The sequence below is a fragment of the Prosopis cineraria genome, unplaced genomic scaffold, assembly GCF_029017545.1.
Source record: "Prosopis cineraria cultivar Desert tree isolate PC_DT_omini unplaced genomic scaffold, ASM2901754v1 PC6, whole genome shotgun sequence".
NCBI classification, from domain to species: Eukaryota; Viridiplantae; Streptophyta; class Magnoliopsida; order Fabales; family Fabaceae; genus Prosopis; species Prosopis cineraria.
In genome coordinates, this window is record NW_026555337.1 from 8,313,429 (window position 1) to 8,333,919 (window position 20,491).

The window sequence follows — 20,491 nt, forward strand, 5'->3', positions numbered from 1 at the left end:
CTGTATTAGTGATCAGATCCCAATACAATAAGAATGAACGGAAAATAATCGAGTTTGCGGAGGTAGAAATCATTTGAATTTTGCAGATCGAATCGAACAAGAATGGATGAATGGAATATATTAATTTTGACTTATTGTTATGTTTAATTTTCGTCCGATATAGTGTCGGTATTTTAGTTATATCAATGTCATATTGTCATCACGTAAACGTCCAGGTCCCATGGTCTAGTGGTCAGGACATTGGACTCTGAATCCAGTAACCCGAGTTCAAATCTCGGTGGGACCTTTTTATCAAATTATGAACAGTGGCATTTGGGTTGGGACCTTCTTTTCTAATTTTGTGACTCTGGCATTTGGGTTTTGGATGAATTAAGAAAGATCCTCCCTCCTTTTGGGCCGTGATCCATGACAGGAACATTTGGTTTTTACTTTAACTACCTTTTAACTATGGTTTTTACTCTCTACTCATAAAAAATTATAAAAAGGTAAAATTAAAAGAAAGTAACTAATGTCTTAGTGATAGACTTCCTTCAGTCCTGTTTACAAAAAGGAAAAAGATACTTGTTTTTTTAATTTCATTTATGAATCACGTCATTAATTTTTTATCACAAATTTTTTTTTATCCTCAACTAAAAGTTAGTTAGAGTCAAAGAGAATACATTATAAAAGTAAGTATATTTAACAAAAATAAAGTTGAAAAATCATTAAATTTTTAGACATCATTAAAAAAATTTAAGATTTTTTTTTATTTTTGATAAAATAAGTTGAAAGTAACTCAAAAGAAAAGCTACAATGTATGCTTGTGATTAAGAAAAATTACAAATTAAAGTTATATTTGCAATTTAAAAAAAACAGTATGAAAAGTCCCTCGTCATATATTCATATTCATGCAATGGGAAAAAAGGGAATAAAAAGAGAAAACATCATATACACTCAGTTCTTGCTTATCTCATTCTTTCTCACACGTTTATGAGACACCTGAAATAGACGAGCGTGTATCCTCCACATTTCCCTTACGACTTCTAGTTCTACACTTAGAAAAAGACGGCCATTTCAGAAATATGCGAAGAAAGCTTCACATTTAAATTTTACAAAACTTGAAGAAGGAGGCGAACACAGTAAACAGGACAAGCCCCCTGCTAATAAAATGAATTGAATTTAACTGCTAATCAACTCGCAGCTCTTATAAAGAGTCAGACAAACTAAAAGCTTCCCCCCTCAATGTTCCTGATTACTACAATCATTTTACACCAGACAAAAGAATGTTACTGTGTGTATGTCTATTATACAAGAACACTAAATTAAACTGTACATGGACCAGGGTCGACCCCAACACTGCCTACAAGCCCTAAGCAAACCAAATCCAACCATGGAGGTTTGTTCACTTCTATCAGCATAAAAGGGTACGACACAGAAAACACATTCCTATGTAAATAAAGCTCCAAGTACAAGATTCTCTCAGTTCGATGGAACCCAAAAAAAAAAAAAAAAAAACTCAACCAGCCTCGAAAAAGACTATTCCTAAGGCGAAGAATTAACTGGAATACAGAAGGATGAGCTAAGTACCGGCGGCAACACACAGACCAGATGTGGACCAGCTGGTTTGCAGCTTATATTTGTTTGGTCAACATCCGGCAGCCCAAGTTGAGGAGGACGGACATAGCCAGCCACCAATGGCATGCATAATACTGATATGATGATCCTTGAACCTATAATTATGCAATAATGAATTATTAACAAAGCATGGCACAGAGCAAATTCCTGCAGACTATTGGCTTCTGCAAAATAACTTTATATGTTTCATTACCTTGTTTTGAGGATAGAGAAACATGCCCTCTTTTCCTCCCAGCTATCATCCAACTCTCAGCACTGGCATTCACCTCATACAGCACCTCACCCTGTTGAGAATCACAAATAAGTACAACCCTGAACAACGTGTCTTGACCGAAAATATATTTAAACAATTTTTCTATTAGATTGGAGGACTGAACGCTGTTAGGGGAAGAATTAGTTAATCCCGACAGACAAGTAACTAAACATTGAAGCGGTTAATATAGCAGGTCCCAAATTCAGCTGCCATTTCAATAATAATCAACGTAAAATTCTTTTCACATAGTTTAATATGCTCATCAGTTCCTAGTTTTATTTCTTCCATTCGCTTTGTTCCAAGAAACGGAAAATTCAAAAATTCCACTCGCTCTCCTCCCAAATTGATTTTCTTCCATTCCTTAATTGGTTACCAGAATCCCTGAATCGCTTACAGATAAGTTAAGGCAAACAAAACATAAGCTCGGTTGAGAAGGATTCTGCAGTTAAGACCAAAATGGTGAGATAGAGAACAAGCTGTCTTCACTTTCATGTGAGAAAAGTGCACATAAATAAGATCAAGTTTAAAGTTCAAAAGCCAGAATAGAAGATAAATTTTGCTCCTCAAAGATCTAAAGACACCAAACAAAAGGTAAAGAAGCAGTATATATTCACTTTATTGGGACTTACATTATGTTTGGAAGCTTCAACTTCATCTAAATCTTTTAATCTTTCAACCCTCCATTTCATTGTAATTAGTTGCCCGACTCTTAGGCCATTTGAAGGGAGGGGAAGAAAACCGACAGCTAGGCAGGGGTCAAGCACAGGCCTCTGCAAGGTAATTGCACTCCTGAAGATCAAGTCCTGAGAACTGTGGGCTCCAGAAGATTCATTCAAGACAGGTTGGTGGGCACCAATGGTTCTATCGCCAGAAATTCCATATTTGATATTTAAGATGCTATCCGGTTTCTCCTGAGCTGCTTCTGCAAATAGAGATTATGTCATATTTGAATAAACAAAACATCTAATGAATTATAGAGAACAGGCAATTATAATTTGGCAGGTTTAAAACACAAAGACTGAGCTTTTCTAACACATCCAATTGGTAACTACAAGAGCTTATATATCAGCTGGGTTATCAGCAGCTGTTATATGCATCGAGTTATTGAACTGAACCAAAATAAATAAGTCAATCAATCAGACTTATCAAATCTGATGAAAATTGTAGAATTACTTTCTCACTTAGTGATGTAATTATCCAGTTAGTTCTATGTGCCAACTCCCGATTGTGCACCTAATTATAATAGAACAGAATTTATTCTGGTCCTAAAAAAGTATTATTCAATGTTTCATACTGGTAAAGTTCCTTTTGTTTCGAATAAATTCACTAATTTAAACAAAGACCCAAATAAATTCTACAGGATAATCCCATTAACTGACTTTGGTTAAGTATGGTTTGGCGTGATGTGTGGCAATTTGTTATGTTTAAGTGGCACTTATTCTGCATTAAGGACACCTAATCAACATCTCTTCTCACTGCCCCCATTTTATCTTCCTCCCTGGTGGTACAAAGGACAGCTGTCAAATTAACTATTGTGACAGTAATATATTCAAAATTAACCCCAACATCATCCCACTGATAACTGGCAAAAGAAAATTACCTTCTGCATTTGCCTTGTCAAGGCATATACTGAATAAAATTCCTGCTTTGGAAGAAGAAGATATAACAAAGGGAAAGAAGCTTGAACTAGGCGTGCCGCCCTCAGTATGAACAAATCCATCTTGAAGATCAAGCCAAGCATCATAAATGGTCAATGTGGCCTTTACTTCTGAGTGTAGTGTAACCTAAAAGTCATATCAAACGATGTGAACTTCACAACAAATCAAAATCACAGCAGATTTCTTTTAATAGATTATATATACTTTTTAAAATACAAGTAGAAATTGCAGGTCAACTTAGATGGTTGGGTACATTGTTTGCATTTGCCAACTAAATGCAAATAAACATATATGAAAATGAGAGATCCAAACCTGCAAAAGCAGGGTACCATCATGACATTTATCTGTAACACGCGCTGTCACATAGAAAGGATCTGTAAAGTGAACTGCTAAAGTCCTGGATTAAGGCAATCATAATTTAGTAAGCAACGGCAGAAAAGGAAAAAGAATCAAAAGCCACATATATGGCTTGCATTATATAACAGCAGAATGATCTATTGTGTGGTATAAAACATAACATCTTGGCAAGTGTGATCACCTTTCAAATATCTGATTGTGGGCTATTCCAAACTCAAGTTTCAGAGCTATTGTTCTCATTCCATCCACAATGCTCTGTCTCCTAGTTGCCACTGCAATAAAATCAGTCTCATCAGCAAACAGTCTTCAACGTCAGTATCATTAATCCAAAACACAACAATTATGAATTCATAGAAATTTAGATCATTATCTTTTTTATATATAAGCAAAATTTATAACATTATCTTAACCTGAAGATGATCCTCGGCTGAGCTTGTCACTGATAGCACGAATTGGAACCCAGAGAATAGAAGGAACATCACTTGCCCAGTCTGGAAACTCTATTTTCCCATCTACTAGATTCAAATGCTCAAATTTTTTCTCAGGATTTGAAGATCCTTTTCGAGCACCATCACCTTGAACATTATCTTCATTCTGTGATAGACCAGCACAACTTTCCATCTCAATCACATGCGAATCTTGAATCTCCAAACCTGGACCAGTATCAATATGCAAGACAGCAGCTTTGAGGGAGTAATTTATTGGTCGTACTGATATCCCAACCCATTGATTTTCATTAACCAACAAAGCAGATGAAAAGGCGGCATCAAGATCAACCAGAGCTCTTGGTTTGGAAACCTATTAACAGATACAGGGAATTGTTATATAACCAGCACTAGTTTTAAAAATGTATATATCAATAATAAAAAATTCAATTTAAATTCAGGAATAATAATAATGAAAGGAAAGCTTGAATGGAAAAAACAGGAAGAGATTAGGTAAAGGCATCAGCAGAAGAAAAGCTACCTTCAAAATAGGTTTAGCTGGCTTTTCATAACTCATAAAATCATCACTGTCTGCAGGACCGACTTTGGAAAAACTATGAGATCTAAACCTCAACTGCCCAATCTGCCCAGTAAGAACTCCCAAGACATAAGATCCAGGTTTTTGTGGTGGTAAATCCAGGGTAATAGTATTTCGACCAGGGTGTAGAACAATAGCTGAAGAACTCTTTAATGCCTAAAATAATTTAAGTAACTTCGTGATTCAACAATCCACACCTGGAAATAAATAAAATGCCCAGGCTGCACGAGAAGTAAATAGAATGGAATCTAACAAAAAATACCTTTATGCCTTCATCAGCATTAAATGTTGCCATTAATGTGAGACTAATTGAATCAAGAGTTATATCATCTGGAAAACCACTCCATACAGTCACAGAAAGGGTACCAGGATCCCCATCACATAATTCTAATGGAGGCCCAGCGTTTCCAGAAAATGTAATTAATGACGACACATCAAGGTGTACAGGGTCCTTCATTTCACTATGTCCAAGGCTGACAACTTCTGACTGAAAGGCTTCGCGCTCCTTGGTTGAAAATAACCTTCCATCAAGAGAAAGTAACCTCACACAAGATAATAAGTAGCCAGCTTGATCATCGAGTATCTTTTGACACTCAGCTAATTTAGGAAGGACCTCAGCCAACAAATCCTGCCATCCTTCACCAGCATAAAGAGCACACACCTTTTCATATGACTTTGCAGCTTGATCAAAATGTCCATGCTTGAAGGAGACAGCTGCTATCTCACCATCAAGGACAACTCCATGTCTATTCCACCAGGAGCGATGATAATTATTAGCTGCACCTTTGGTTAGCTCCAAATATTTTTGCTGCCAGTATAAGACAAGAAAAGATAGTTAAGACACAACTTCGTGGTACTAGAGAAAAATTAGAAATATTCACCGCTGCATCACTTTTTTTTTTTCTTGGGAGAAAGAAAAAATAAACAATCAGGAGTGGGGAGTGGTTATAAATTATTGAATCTCTAAACACAAGACCCTTGAAAGGATTTTTGATATGCTTAAGACCATCTTTTCAGCCCATGATAATACCTCAAACTCTTCCAGAGATGATAATGATTTCAATAACTCAGTGTTGGAAATAGTTTGCTTCAGAGCATGCTCAGAAGCAATATAAATCTCAGCAAGTCTCATAGGCCGGTCAACAGAGCTGTCAAAGTTTCCTGGTGAAGAATTAGTGCGTGGCATGGAACCTGCCCGTACTTTTTGTGGTGATGACATCCTTGTGGATGCTTCTAAACCTGATCTGTCAGTATATAAATCAGATTGATAAAAACCATATTGTAACAGCAGTTTTTTTTTTTTTTTAACAGCATAGTTGAAACATGCATGTAGAAAAACATATAGCATTTCATTACCCATCAATAGTACCCGGACGGCCATCAAACATTTCAAACATATTTCCAGCTGAAAGAGAAGCCCTACGCCTGTTTGCCTCTCGCAGAAGCACAGTAGGTTCAAGAGGCAAGGGTTTCCTTTGGATCCCAAAATGCTTAGCTCTAGGAGTTGTTTGAAGAATCAACTGCAGAGAAAAAGCCAATATTATTTAAATCAAATATATGATGGATAATATTCATGTGAAAAATTCAAATAATAGTTTCTAACTTCTAAGATTTTAACGCATAAAACATGTGTCTATCACATTTTATAAAGTCACATTTTCCCCTTTCTAATAAAGTATACAATTTATAGAGGATAACACAAAGCTTTCCATCACTCAAGGGTGTGACAGTAAGGTCTGATTTCTGTACCTTTGCTGCCCTTCCCCACAACAAGCAGCTTCCTCATTTTCTGCTGTTTTCAGTTATGTTGTAATAAGAAGTTCACTTGATAGCCATCACTTTACACCCCCCCCCCCAAAAAAAAAGGAACTACAAACATATACACCATAGAGAATGCAGAGATGAAGCATTATAGTGTTAATAAAGGATTCAAAAAAGGGGGAAAAGGAAACTGACTATTTTACTACATGCCATCTCATCATCCTTATATTGCAGCAGGCTATAAGTTTAATGAGCTCTTTACTAAAGCAAATAAAATTGCAAGGGATTACTAGTCAAGTTAGCAAGTCCTCAATAAGTTTGTGTAATCTCAGGATGCATGAGTTTGACAACCTCGTTTTTTTATGAGTAAATCATGCAAGAAAGTTTGTTTTGAGTGTTTCTTCATGCAATCTTTTGTGATGTCGTCAAATAGAATATTACAAGGTACCTTTTCTTTCTCAAACACCTCAGATGATGCATCAGGAGGAAGCAAAGGCCAAACTGCTGGCTTAGGCCAAGGTAGCAAGCTGAGTGATGCACTGCTCAAGAGGAAAGGAATAAATACTATTGGATAAAATAAAAAATATTATCAAAAGGAAGCAACATAGAGTAAAGGAACAAATATCAACAAGGTGATGTAACTAAAATCATTAATTTTCACTATGATAAAATTGTAAATGACCAGATCAAGTCCAAAATAATACCTATTGACAGGACTTCTTTCTATATCACTTCCATATCCAACTAAATACGCAAGCCTCATGAACTGCCAACATGTACAATTCAGAAAGTATCTTTAGTTAACAAATACTATATCATAACTTTTTTTTTTTTTTTTTTTGCCAACAACATAATATATCATAACATCAATCAATTTATCTATCAAATAAAATGAGGGCAAAAAAGAGGCCCCTCTTCCACTTAAATATCAGCTTATTGGTGGATCTTGGCCAGTGGACTTGTAGCCTCATTTTACAGCCCATCCAGCTGAATATGACTTTAGTCTCTATCATATTTATAAGACAAGATTCTACCTTAACTCTGGCCAGTGAATACAGATCTCCAAGAAGACGATAGAACTCCTTTTCAATGTCAGGTGCCACAAGTCCATCCTTATAATGAGATGTGGTTGCATTAATTAAAGCCCAGCAAGCAGTTATCACCCAAACTTCCCGCATACAAAAGGGTAGAACACTCTGAGAGGAAACATTATATAGAAGTTAAAAATGGATAAATGAATGAGAAAACGAGGAAAAAAAATATAGTAGAAATATAGAAGTAATAAGCAAGTGTATGAATGACTAAAGAACAAATACCTCACGCAATGCCAAGGATTTTGAGAAACTTATTATGAATAAATACCCACGTGATGCAACCTCAACAGGGCGGTTTAGCTTAAATAAGAGCTGCAAATGGCAGTAAAATGCATAAAGTTAAATTATAAGATGCTCTTTTGTTTCAGACAAAGCATGGCTTTGGCGATGGGAACATAAACCCCAAAAATGTCACCAAAAGGAAAGAAAAATCTCAACCAAAAATCAACCAATTAAGGAAAACATAGCAATAAATTAGTAAAAAAAACTTCTGAAATCAAACTAATTATAGTTTTTTAATCATGAAAGAACCCTTAAAATAAATGAAAATGAATATATATACTTTATATTGAACATCCCAATTCTCCACAATATGCTTAAATATTGAGAATTGTGCATCCTCTGATATATTCCTCTAAAATAGTTAGAAATGCACACATTTACAAAAGAAATATGTCGTTTCATTAGCAGGAGGTCTAGAACTTAATAAAATGTACACGGCTGACTGCAATGGATAAGAAAAAAGAGATAGAGTAACTACCAGTTAATGATCAATGGTTAAAATACTACACTTTTCCATAATGATACAGATTTATAGATGGCTCAGCAGCAATAATCATATTACTTACACTTGCAGGGGACCTGTTACTATCTTGTTCAGATTTATAGATCAATGATTAAAATGTGTCATGAATTATACTCTCACACTTTGCGTTACATTTGATGTTTCACAAATTTGTAGAAGGCTTCTAGTTTTATCATAAAGGAAAACATCTTTAAGAACATATTACATCAATTCGTGTTTCCAAATTAGGCTGACCACATTTTTATCTTCTTTCATAAACATTTTCATCTCCTTTGGGTGGTCAAATCTTAATATTTTAGGCAAAGTGATATAATTCTAAAGAAAAATACAGACGGTATTATCCAATATTCATAGTATCTTATACTATTATTTTCTAAAATAATTGACCAAAGTAAAAGACATTAACCTACATTATTCAAATTACTTATTTATGACCAAGAAATATAAGGATAAAACTTTAACCCTGTCCGCAAAATGTGGTTTCTAGTCTTAGTTCACTTTTCGTCCTTTTTTTCCTCCTTTTATGTTCGCTTTTGAGGTCATCTGTCTTTGAGCCATGTCAAGCACAGTTCAAGCCAAGTTCAGCACACATCTTAGTCAGAATACTTGATACAAAAATTGTTCTGATATGTCTATGTACATGCCAGAAAAATGCTGCGGCAGCCTAGATGTCTAACATGCCTGCAATAGCCATGCCTACTTTATAACAATTAACCACAAACTGAGCTTATATTCTACTTGTTCTGGATAAAATGAGTGATTATCAGGTAGGGCAAACCTGTGACTGACAGGCAAACAGATACTGTCTAAATTCAAATTCCCTAAATGAATCATCTTGAACAATCTGCGTCAATGCTTTGTTTCCTGGATTAATCAATGCTGCCTGATCATCACCTCGGTCTACTCCTCCAAAGTCCCTTTGCTTCCCAGTGTTGACTGCAACAATGTCCAAAAAACTTTGATCCATTTTCATTATTCACAAGGAGATCTTCTCTCAGTTTAGCACAATATCTGTAACATAGACGACAGAAGCAAAAAGAAAAGAAACACTAGGCATTGGGAACCTGTCTCTAGATAGCAAAGTTCTAGCTCATCATATTCCCGCAAGGCATCTTCATGAAGGTGAGCCATTTCAAACATAAAAGCCAAGCTTTCCTGGAAATAGAAAGAACATGTTAAATATGTAACAAGGAAAACAGAGCTTTTAAAACCCTAAGTATATTAAATATGCCAATTGAGATCTAAACTCAGTAGAATTTTAATACTTCTTTCAAATGCTCTTGGAACACAAGAGGTCAACCAAAAAAACAAATGGCGGTAACAGTGGGAGCCCAATGGTAAGATCATGCTTAAATGAAGGAAAATAAACATTTATATACTCTTCAGTCCAACTTCATAAGTAAATGATCAACCTTCAAAATGAAAAAATTACAGAAGTTCCACACTGGCATAAGACGCTGTTCACTGAGCTTCCGTATCTCATCTTCATAAAACTGTACACGCCTATCTAGTGTATTTCTGATGCATTCTGTTATCTTTGATTCCAGATCTTCCCAAAAATTTGCTTCAGGACAATGCATATCAAATTTGCAGCACCTGGATAAGTGCAATTGACATCAAATGGGAGGAAATGGACTATTAACATATCAAATCTATTCAGTTCATTCTGCATGATATGTTCACTGGCCTTTCTGTCAAGAAGATAAACTCATAAAAGAGTATAATGATGCAGCAATAGCAAGGTACTAAAAATGATCATCCACTCACAGTTTTCACTTTTACATTGCTACGACACATAAAAAGACAAAAATTACAGCATCAAGTTGTCCAGTAATTAAAATTCTGTTATGTTGACCTAATGCAGGTAACTCAAATCTTAATTTAGAAAACTAGTTCACTGTGACAACTGACAACAACAAAGAGAAAGTTTCCACTCAGTTTTCACTTTTGCATTGCCAAATCACGAAAAGGCCAGAAATCACAGAATGGAGCCAACCAGTTGTCAAAGTTCTTTTATGTTGACCAAATACAGTCAATTCAAACCTAAGTTAAAATATAATTTAGAATAAACAGCAATTGGGGGAATTCTATTGGTGCAATTTCAATTTGGCCAACTTACCTTTCCCTCTTCTTGGAGTTGAAATCAACTTCAAGTCTAGCATATACTTTCTTTGCCATTTTGCTTGCTTGATCATTATTTGGATGTGCTTTAGACACAAATACGATAAACCACTCCCTATCATCATTTTGAACAATCAGCTTCAAGCGTGGTTTGAGAATGGTTTTGAACTCATCAAGATCCTGGGGAGAGAAAACGAGAATTAAATAAAAAAGTCGTGGTGTAGAAATGTCAACCAAATTAAAAACTAAAAAGTGAGGACTACAAGCAAAAATTTCTAAAATAAACAACTAATAAATTCATATTTTAAAGCTAATAATATAGATATGCTTTTTTTTACATGCTCTAAAGTTCAGCATGGTATTATGGCCAAATTATTATAGTCTTTGGATTCTTAAAAAGTGGTTTTGGCATCATTTTATCAATGGAATCTGCAATTCCACTATGAAGTGTTTATGATACTTTATCACAGCATTAAAAACATTTTATAAGTTTAGAAGACAACTTCATATTGCAGTCTTGTTAGCTGTTGCATTACTTGGAAACCTATGATTCAATCAAGTTCTTTGTCTTTTCATAAGCATAAAAGTAAAATCAATATAGCCAGTAAAAGAAGTACTAATATGTTATATAATTGTGATATTGAAATATTAGTTGCTGTTATTGTTAATTAGTTAGTTACTGTTAGTCAGTGATCAAATGATATAGCCGTTAGGCTAGTTAGGGGATTAGAAGCCTAACCATACCATAAGACAAATTTGTATCCTATGCTTTTTGAATATGGCTATCTCTCTTATAACTACCCTAGGAACTAGCTCCTAATAACTAACTAACTAACTAACTAACTAACAATAACAGCAACTAATATTACAATTATATAACATAATAACACCATAACTAAGTTATGTATAAATGAGTCCATGCAAAGTATTTGAAGCACATTATAACAGAAACTCCAAAAGAATCATAAAAATCAAATCATATGCCCCTATCAAACATGAGATATTATTGAAATATTATAAATTAATTCTAGAGTATATAAACACAGTCAATGGGTTCCGATTTACCTCACATGAAACAAGTACAACAGTTGCATATGGCTCTCGGAACCAAAATAGTAATTGCTCCTGGGGGAACCGACTACGTAGTCTTGAGTCTGTTGTTAATATGAACTCAGCTGGCAAGGTCTCAACAAAAACAGGATTGCGTGTCTTGTTATTTAGACAAGCCCTTTTGAACGGCAATCGCCCCTCAAATGCAGTCTTGATAGTGGGCCACAAGTCACTCACATCTTCCACTGAAAACCATTGTGATGGAGTATTATTCAGATTAGCATACACATTTACATCATCGATAGATACCACTTTTTTCCTTTGCTGAATTGATGGGTTCCATTGTGGCCAAATATATAAATTTCAGCTTTACTTATTAACGATGATGACAATCAATCAGAAGAGTGAAGACTCTACCCTAAACATAATGAACTCTAGCAACTGCTTAAGAACCAATCTTATGATCCCTCTACGGCTGAAAGCTTTTCTCCATTCCATGATCATTATTTCATCAATCAATGTATATGTCATAGATTGCCACTAACATCGAATGCCGGAGTCCATACAACCAGATGTAATAAAACGTTGTGCAGAAATTCAGAAATCAATTTTCAAGTCAACCAATCGAGCTTCAAGTTATTACCATTTACACAAATGACGCATATGAGGTACACACCTATAATAGTTCATTACAGTAGAATCCAACTCAAATCCTTACACCAGGATGCGGAATGCACAAAGTGCCTCCCTCTAAATATTGTTTCCACCCCGAACGGCACAGGTCAAGTTGCTTTTGATCATGCTTCCGGAGACTATTATGGTAAAATAAAAGTTGGTACGGTCAGCCGGTCGGTTCAGATTGCTTCACGACAATAACTTTCATATTAACCATCCAATCATTCGTTTTAAAAATTAAACGTTTCAATCTAATTCTCAGCAATGAACGTTGATGCGAGAAGATCAGATATTTATTTACTTATCAATTCTTAACAAATGAAGCAATGAACCCCATTTTCCTAAGAATTGAAAATAATCAATCAATGGGATTTGTTTTTTTGTTTTACCTGAAATGACAAGGCGATCGGAGGTATTCTTGATTGCCTGGAACTGAGCTAGGAAGTTCGCCATGGCAGATCCAGAGCAACAACGTGCGAATCAAAGATCCATATAAATGGAATTGAGTCCTCAGATAGGAGCAGTTCAGTCAGTGTGAACAAGTGTGCTTTCTTCCTCCGTGCTCAGAGTCGAAGATGGAGTATGGAGCTCGGAGGTTGGGAGTTTCACAGCCCGCGGAGGCAGTGCTTCACAGCGTACGGGGGTGCGATGGTGATGCTCCACATCGAACCGTTGATACATTTTGTTTTAATAGCTAAACAATGAGAAGACGTAATTTCTCATCATTCAAAAGATTCTATATTTTATTTATGAAGAAATGTAAAATATTTAAAAATAAAAATATATAGTCTAAAACAGATAAAAAAAAATATAAAGATTAATAATAAAACTCAAGTATGATCCAGAGTTATGTTTTTCTTTTAACAGTTAACAATAACAATTTAATAATATATATTAGTACAAAACTTTACCATCCAAATTATCAATGATGAATGTATCATCATTACATTTATTTAATCTAATCAATATCTATACATATGATACTGTTCTCAACATCAGGTCAAAAAAAAAAAAAATACGGGTCTCAAGACTTGGTTTGATTAGTAAAAAAATTGTAACAGTTAAAAATTTTGACTAGTTTAAACCTTGTTTGTGATGAAGATGACGTCATAACCGAAACCTAAATGCAAAAATTTAATGAGACATGATCTGTATAATTATTTTAGGAAAACTTTCTATAATTTTATCAAATTTTACTTATAATTTTTATAATTTTTTTAATTTTTATAGAAATTGAAAATATCAAAATTATAAGAATTTAAATAACAATTATCACTTAATATTATTAAAATTATAGGAATTAAAAATACTATAAAAAAACTATAAAAGTTAAAAGTAAAATTTAATAAAATTATAAAAAACAATGATTATATTTTTCTATTATTTTATTAGTGAGATAGTTACATCCTTTTGCCTTCCTTTTGTACCTGGAAAAAAATAAAATTGTCACCTTCATGCCATTTTTATATTATGTAATACTCTTTTTATTTTAAATTATAAAATATTTTTTAAAAAATTTCATATCTTAATAAATTTTATTAAATACACCTAATTTTATATTTTTAAAATAAAAATAAAAATTTATAAAAATATACTTCATTTAATATATTAGAAAGATATATTGAGGTGAATTAAATAAAGAAAGAAATAGTAATATTAAAATAAACTTATTTAATGAAATTTTATCTTTCAAAACATTTTATATTTTGAAATGTTAAATTTATTATAAAAGTATTTTATAATTTTAAACGAGAAGAGTATAAATTAATATCGATTATATGAACAAGATTAGATTATTGTTGGAAATAAATGCAATATTCGCGACGGGTTAAAGCAATTTAGCAATTAGGTGGTGCTTGAGGATTTATGTTTAGCTTTCTAAGAATGATTTTTTTTTAATTATAATGAACCTTTTCTTTTATTGCATAGTAACTATTTTTTTTTTTTAAGTGAAAGCTCAGATGAGTCGATTTTTGAGTAACTAGTGGAATGCCTCATCCACAGTTTATATTTTTTATTTTTTTAAAATATTCTCAGAATTTATAGTTATAACTTATAATACTAATCACTTGAAAAATCTGTACCGAAGAAGTTTCTGCAAGTGGTATTTTTCTTTCCAAATTTGCCCCAAAATCTTGAGCTTCCCCAGAACACTTAGGCTTAGCCTTTCAAACTCGGGTATCGTCGTCATTACGGAATACCTACAAGGCAACAAAACAAGCCACGACATACAGGAGGAGCGGGTGTCTTCCAGATAGGCCTTACTGGATGAGGCGCGCCAAAACCCAACTACAACTAATATCTTTTAATGGCTTTTCCTTTATCTTCCTCCGTTATCTCCCACAAGCTTTTCATCAATGTCTCTACCACTTCTTTTGCTCCACATCGAACTTTCTTTACCACCCATTTCTTATCTAGCTCCAATCCCTTGAGGGGTGAAGACCGAGAAAGATCAGGTCGCTCCAGAATTGTTTGCTTGTCAAAGAAAGATCTTGGAAAGGTTAACTTTTATTTAACTCAAATGCACTTCCTTTATTTTTTTTCTGGTGAAGATAGCTGTTCGGAATCAGATTCCATTAGTTCGGATTCTGTTGATTCACACATAATGAGAATTTTCTTACGGATTTCTGGTTAAATATCGCAATGTCATCATAAAATGAATGAGTTTTGGTGATACAATGTGGTGCGGTGATGATGAGAGTGTCGGACGTACACTGAATGTTGGGGTGCGCTGATTGTGGATAGTCTCGTGGGACCACAAACTTTCATAATTTGTCTGAATCAATCTGGTATTAAAACTTGTTTAATTTGGAGATTTACAATGGTTGTAAAGTTTTGATCAACCATATTTTTGTATTCACTTTTTGACGAAGAGATACAAGTGGAAGATAATAGTAGTGCTGCTTTAATCCTGGCATTGGTGAGTGATAGCTGTATGCTTTTTAGTTGATTTTTTTTTTTGCTTCCATTACATTTAATTCTTATTGAGAGAATGCTTAGTATTAGCAAATGCTGTAGCAGTAATGAACCCAAAAAGAGAGAGAGAGAGAGAGAGGCAGCTTTGTCATTTGATCTTCCATGTGCTGTCCCAAATGGTTCTTGTATTACAGCTTCCCTACTTTATGTAGTAAACTCAGAAGAACAACTCATTCTATATGATTTGTCGTGAGTTTCTCTACATTTTGAAGTAGAGTTTTGATTGTGCAGGAGTTTGCAGATCAGCATGGCTTTCCATTCCTGCTGCACATGTCAAATATTAGTCAGAGAATGAGCCAGTTCAAAAATCTCATTGCTATCATTGTATCTGTTCATATTACATTTTCACTTCCTATGGTTGGCCAAGATTCTTGGTCTATATCTCCCGCAAATGCAATTCTATATTCACCAGACACTAAGATCCCCAGAACAGGAGAACTTGCTCTTAGACGGGCTATCCCTGCAAACACAAACATGAAGGCAATCCAGGTTGCTGTCACTGATTAAATGTGTTTTACAGCTCTCTTAACGTTTAAGTGATAAATGTGCAGACTGTCTTGCCTCTTCCTTTAGGACTCTCTTGAAGATATATCATATTTGTTAAGGATTCCACAGAGAAAACCTTATGGGACAATGGAGGGGAATGTGAAGAAAGCTTTGAAGGTATTTGTTGCTTTCTTGTTATGTGCTTTTTTTTTTTTTATGTAGTTCTCTAAAAGTCCTTATGAAAAGCAAAATTACTCAAGCCGCTAGTCATTTGTTGCTATTATTATGAAAAAAAATAACTTAAAGAAAACCAAATCTTTGGGTGTCGATGCCTTTTGAAAAATTTACAGCTACATCTTATAGATGTAAGGGCTTGAATGAATGATTAGATACTCAAAAGTTTAAGCCTTCATGTAGAGGCCCTTGGCTTGTTTTTAGGGTTTTGTTAATATGGCTCCTATTTCATGGCTAAAATTGAAGACATGATAAACCCCCTCCCTGGTATTTCCGGACCCTATTCTTCTCTTGTGATTTCTGCTTCATATTAGCCATCTCTGGTGTTTGAGAAACCTCAGTTCATATGGGTGTATAACCTAAGTCCTTTAACAATTTACAACCAGTGATACTATAATATAACTTGCTTCTCTTAACTTCATCTCAATCCCAATATCTTTCACATGTTATATATCTCTGATCAGCGATGATTTTCATAATTTAATGTCTATGCTATGATACTGTCCTTTTGTGTGTGATGAATGAGGACACTTAATTTTGATTCTGTTCTTCCTTACTTCAGATGGCAGTAGATGAAAAGGACTCTATATTAGCAAGTATACCAGCTGAGCTGAGGGAAAAGGGTTCTTTGGTACATGCCTCTCTGATTGATGGAAAGGTGCTCTACAAAGTGACACCTTCATAATTTCTCAATCATGATGTCTTCTATATGCTGATAAATTTATAGATATTTTAAATACCATCATTCTCATTCTTTAGAAGAAAAAAAAAAAGTATTTGCCTGCATATCTCAAATACAACTTCATTAGAATCAGGTATATTTATCGTGATTTGAGTTGAACTTACTATAAGCTTACATGAGATGAGAATCCTAGAATTGGAGAGCAAGACTTTTTTCTATTGTTTCTTTGTTTGTTACTAAATGAGGCAGTATTTAAATATCATAATCCAAGGAAAAGCAATCAAGAAGGAACATCATGTTCTTTTATTAATGCAGGATTTGACTATCTTTTCTCATTCTCTTATTATTACACTCCCTAATTAATACGATGAAAGCTTCTATAATGTTATATGAGTAACATCATCTAAAAATTGGTTTACATGATTCACTATAGAGTGTATACGCTTTCACAGTGAGTTCAAAGTTTATTATGCTGTGTAGGGTGGGTTGCAAGCTCTCCTTCAATCTATAAAGGCACAGGATGCTGATAAAGTATCTGTAGGCCTTGCATCAGCACTGGATACTGTAGCAGAGCTAGAATTATTACAGGTAACTGCAAGCCATAATTAATATGACAGTCTCCTGGTATAAACACAACTGTCTTTAATTTTTTAATGCAACTGTCTTTACTTTTTTATGTTATATAAATTATGAAACTGACACTGAATTAAAAAGAAACACTATTTCTGTCTGTGAAATCTTAACAGGCTCCAGGATTGTCATTTCTTTTGCCTGAGCAATACTTGCAATATCCACGGTAACTGACTTCTATCTAATTGTTATCTCAGTTAGAATGTCATACAGATTTCAGGAATGAATACTTTGGACATTTTTTTATTATTTATTTTCAATGATCATTGTGGCCCTTTTAATTGCAACTGTGAAAGAAGTAAGACTGAAGAAAAGCTACAAATGTGATTTTGGACAGCAATGCGTTGTAGTTTACTCATCGTGGGTTAGGATTAAAGAAAACAAATTAATATCTCCCTAATCTCTTGCAGGCTTACTGGGAGAGGAACTGTTGAGTTTACAATTGAGAAAGGAGATGATTCAGTTTTTTCTCCCTTGCTGGTGAAGAGAGAAAAACTGCTACTATCCAGGTATATTTTACTTCCCACTTTTGACCCTTGCAAGCATCCTTGGATTGTTGACTTGCCAAGCGTCCTCCAAAATGAATACATTTAGCAATAAGAAAGGTCTATTTAGAAGAATATTACATGCCACAGGGTGCGTTTGAGCTTGAAGTAAATAATAAATTACTTTGTTTTACCATGTTTTACCAATGGATATGAATATGCATTTTCAGGTTGTAATTGATGGATATTCAGCACCACTGACTGCAGGGAATTTTGCAAAACTGGTAAGGTAGTTGAACATCACTTTGTCTTGATGAAAATGCTGCATAAATTCTGCACGTGCCTCTTGGGTTCTGTTAGCATCTGTGTTATGATATTTTTTGCTATTCCCCCCTTCTACTTTCTCATCCTCTTAGTTGGATCTCTAAAATATGATGGATAACCTAAATCAGTAATATTCAATTACTTGGACAATGCTCTATGGAAGTCTCAATCATCATTTCCTTCTTGATCTCTCTCTCTCTCTCTGTAACTTCTTGTACTTGTACGGTAAATAATTTAGTCGGATAGTTTTTGGCTGGAGAAACAACTTTGTGAGAGATTGTCAAGATCTCGAATCTTATGTTCAAATTTTTTTTTTAATTAGTACAAAGAGAAAGTTCTACTGACAGCAGAGATTATCTGATGCTCAATTTTAAGTTAACAGATTGGAGATAAAGTGTTTTCAGACATGCATGCAGCAAAATAGTTCCCTCTGTAAATACAGGCAGTGACTGATCAGCAATACCATTAATGGAGAATATATGGGTCATAGGAATACTTAGGTTTGAAGATGGAAAGTTGAATATCATAATAGAGCAAGAATGTGGGGGGACTTTAGCAATGAACAATGAGAAACCCACCCAATAGCCTCAGATCTATAAGAGAACAGATGTCTTTCATCATTATATGGATGAGGATAACAAATGTCAGCGCAATTCTCATTTACTAAACCTCTTTTTTATTAGCATATTTCTGATCTATTTTTTCCTCGGAATTGTATTATTTTAATCACTCATTTGAAATTGTATAATTCTTCCTCACCCGAGTTTTTCTCATGACATTTTAAACATCTGGAGCTGCCCTGACTGTTATATTTGTCACCAGGTAATAGATGGAGCATATGATGGTGCAAAGCTCAGCTGTGCCAACCAAGCTATTCTCTCAGATAAAGGACTTGATAAGAACACTGGTTATAGTGTTCCCCTTGAACTAATGCCCTCTGGACAATTTGAGCCTCTCTACAAGACGACATTAAGTGTGCAAGTTTGTATTCTTTTATCATAAAACTTGTGACCAAATTGGCTGGGGCTTAGCTCAGTTCTCTTTTCTAAGTTGTTTCTTATTTCTGTTTTCCTTTCATGGAAGGATGGAGAACTGCCGGTTCTTCCTCTATCTGTTTATGGGTCAATCGCCATGGCGCATAGTGAAGACTCTGAGGAGTACTCATCACCAAATCAGTTTTTCTTTTATCTTTATGACAAACGAAATGTAAGTTCAATCCATCATCCCTTCCACTTTCCACTAAAACTAATCTGAACAATGAATGGAGAATGGAGAAGGAAATGAAAGAAAATGTTTGAAAGTTTCATGTAGGTTTACTTCACGATGAATGACTAAATTGAACTTTGGTTTCTCATCACATTCACACTCCTCAACTAGAGCATAAGTGTTTGTTAATATGAACAGAACATGTGGACTAATTTTCTTTCTCAACATTCCATTAATCGACTCTCAAGCGAATTCTTTCTCATGTGATAATTTTATAATGAACAGCTAAAAACTTCATCTAAGATTTTTGCTAGTATTCATGCCGAGGATTTAGTGGACACCTGCTATATATACCCTAGAAAAGTTCTATGAACCTAGTCATGCTTGGTTATAATTACATTTTCCCAAATTGAATTGATTTATTTCTTAGTTGCATTTTATGCATCCTCTTATTCCAAACCCCCCTTTTTTTTTCTGTTTTATAGTCCGGCTTGGGAGGCATATCCTTCGATGAAGGGCAATTTTCAGTTTTTGGGTATGCTTTTAGTTACAATCAGTATATCATTGCTAGATTATCAATTTCATAAATGACAATTTCCTGTTGATTATTTTTTGGTGCAGATACACAACTGTTGGGAGAGAGATTCTTCCTCAGATAAAAACTGGTGATATTATTCGTTCTGTGAAGCTCATCGAAGGCCAAGACCGCCTTGTGTTGCCGAAAGAAAGCCGAGTATAGTAGCTCTCTGCAGTCTTGCCTGAGCAGAATAATCTTTCATTCTTTGTGATAGATGCTGTGTGGACAGCAGCAGCCTGATTTTCTTGGTGCAGGTTGTGATGTATATTACACTTAATATAAGAACACTACTTGTTCCAGATGTCATTCACACGATACTATTAAGTTAAACGTCAGAGTTGCTCTTGTGGGAATTCCATCCTATGATTGGATTAGTTCCGTAGGAAAAACTAATGCCTAAGATAAATGCTGTTTTGTCAATTCCTAAGTTAGGGATAAGAAAGTTCTCTCGCATTTTAGTGGTCAAGTGACATAATTTCG

General features: G+C 34.5%; 2 protein-coding genes and 1 non-coding gene across 5 annotated transcripts; 2 read left to right on the forward strand and 1 right to left on the reverse strand.

The window, feature by feature from the left end:
• Window positions 1–214: 214 nt before the first annotated feature.
• On the forward strand, window positions 215–286 carry TRNAQ-CUG (transfer RNA glutamine (anticodon CUG)). The gene has a single exon. It is a non-coding gene; the product is annotated as a tRNA-Gln (tRNA).
• An 833-nt stretch (window positions 287–1,119) lies between these two features.
• On the reverse strand, window positions 1,120–13,074 carry LOC129313463 (trafficking protein particle complex II-specific subunit 130 homolog). Of its 3 annotated transcripts, none has more exons than XM_054956603.1 (21): window positions 12,801–13,074; window positions 11,752–11,981; window positions 10,685–10,866; window positions 9,978–10,161; window positions 9,630–9,720; window positions 9,344–9,501; window positions 7,983–8,072; window positions 7,701–7,862; window positions 7,371–7,432; window positions 7,115–7,205; window positions 6,262–6,425; window positions 5,936–6,149; window positions 5,168–5,713; window positions 4,849–5,061; window positions 4,293–4,680; window positions 4,064–4,154; window positions 3,838–3,922; window positions 3,468–3,651; window positions 2,497–2,783; window positions 1,808–1,898; window positions 1,120–1,709 (listed from the first exon to the last, which is right to left on the reverse strand). In XM_054956603.1, exons 1-21 carry the CDS (start codon window positions 12,862–12,864, stop codon window positions 1,522–1,524), a joined length of 3,765 nt encoding a protein of 1,254 aa, XP_054812578.1. In that variant the 5' UTR covers window positions 12,865–13,074; the 3' UTR covers window positions 1,120–1,521. The 3 variants fall into 3 exon arrangements, with proteins under 3 accessions (XP_054812578.1, XP_054812576.1, XP_054812579.1); XM_054956601.1 differs by having other exon boundaries at window positions 2,497–2,789; window positions 12,801–13,073; XM_054956604.1 differs by lacking the exon at window positions 12,801–13,074 and adding an exon at window positions 12,413–12,552 and having other exon boundaries at window positions 2,497–2,789.
• Window positions 13,075–14,571: 1,497 nt separating this feature from the next.
• Window positions 14,572–20,364, forward strand: LOC129314439 (peptidyl-prolyl cis-trans isomerase CYP37, chloroplastic). Its single transcript, XM_054957880.1, is given in 13 exon segments — window positions 14,572–14,911; window positions 15,619–15,876; window positions 15,961–16,050; window positions 16,670–16,765; window positions 17,270–17,377; window positions 17,536–17,585; window positions 17,830–17,888; window positions 17,891–17,928; window positions 18,135–18,188; window positions 19,051–19,209; window positions 19,312–19,434; window positions 19,920–19,969; window positions 20,056–20,364. Coding segments are annotated over 13 exon segments (1,395 nt in total). The 5' UTR covers window positions 14,572–14,719; the 3' UTR covers window positions 20,174–20,364.
• The last annotated feature ends 127 nt before the right edge of the window (window positions 20,365–20,491 follow it).

Coding starts and splice junctions, on each gene's coding strand:
- LOC129313463 (XM_054956601.1), bottom strand. CDS start 12,864: ATGGCGAACTTCCTAGCTCAGTTCCAGGCAATCAAGAATACCTCCGAT. Junction 10,867..11,751: donor TTGTACTTGTTTCATGTGAG/GTAAATCGGAAC, acceptor TTCTCTCCCCAG/GATCTTGATGAGTTCAAAAC. Junction 2,790..3,467: donor TGACAAGGCAAATGCAGAAG/GTAATTTTCTTT, acceptor CTCTATTTGCAG/AAGCAGCTCAGGAGAAACCG.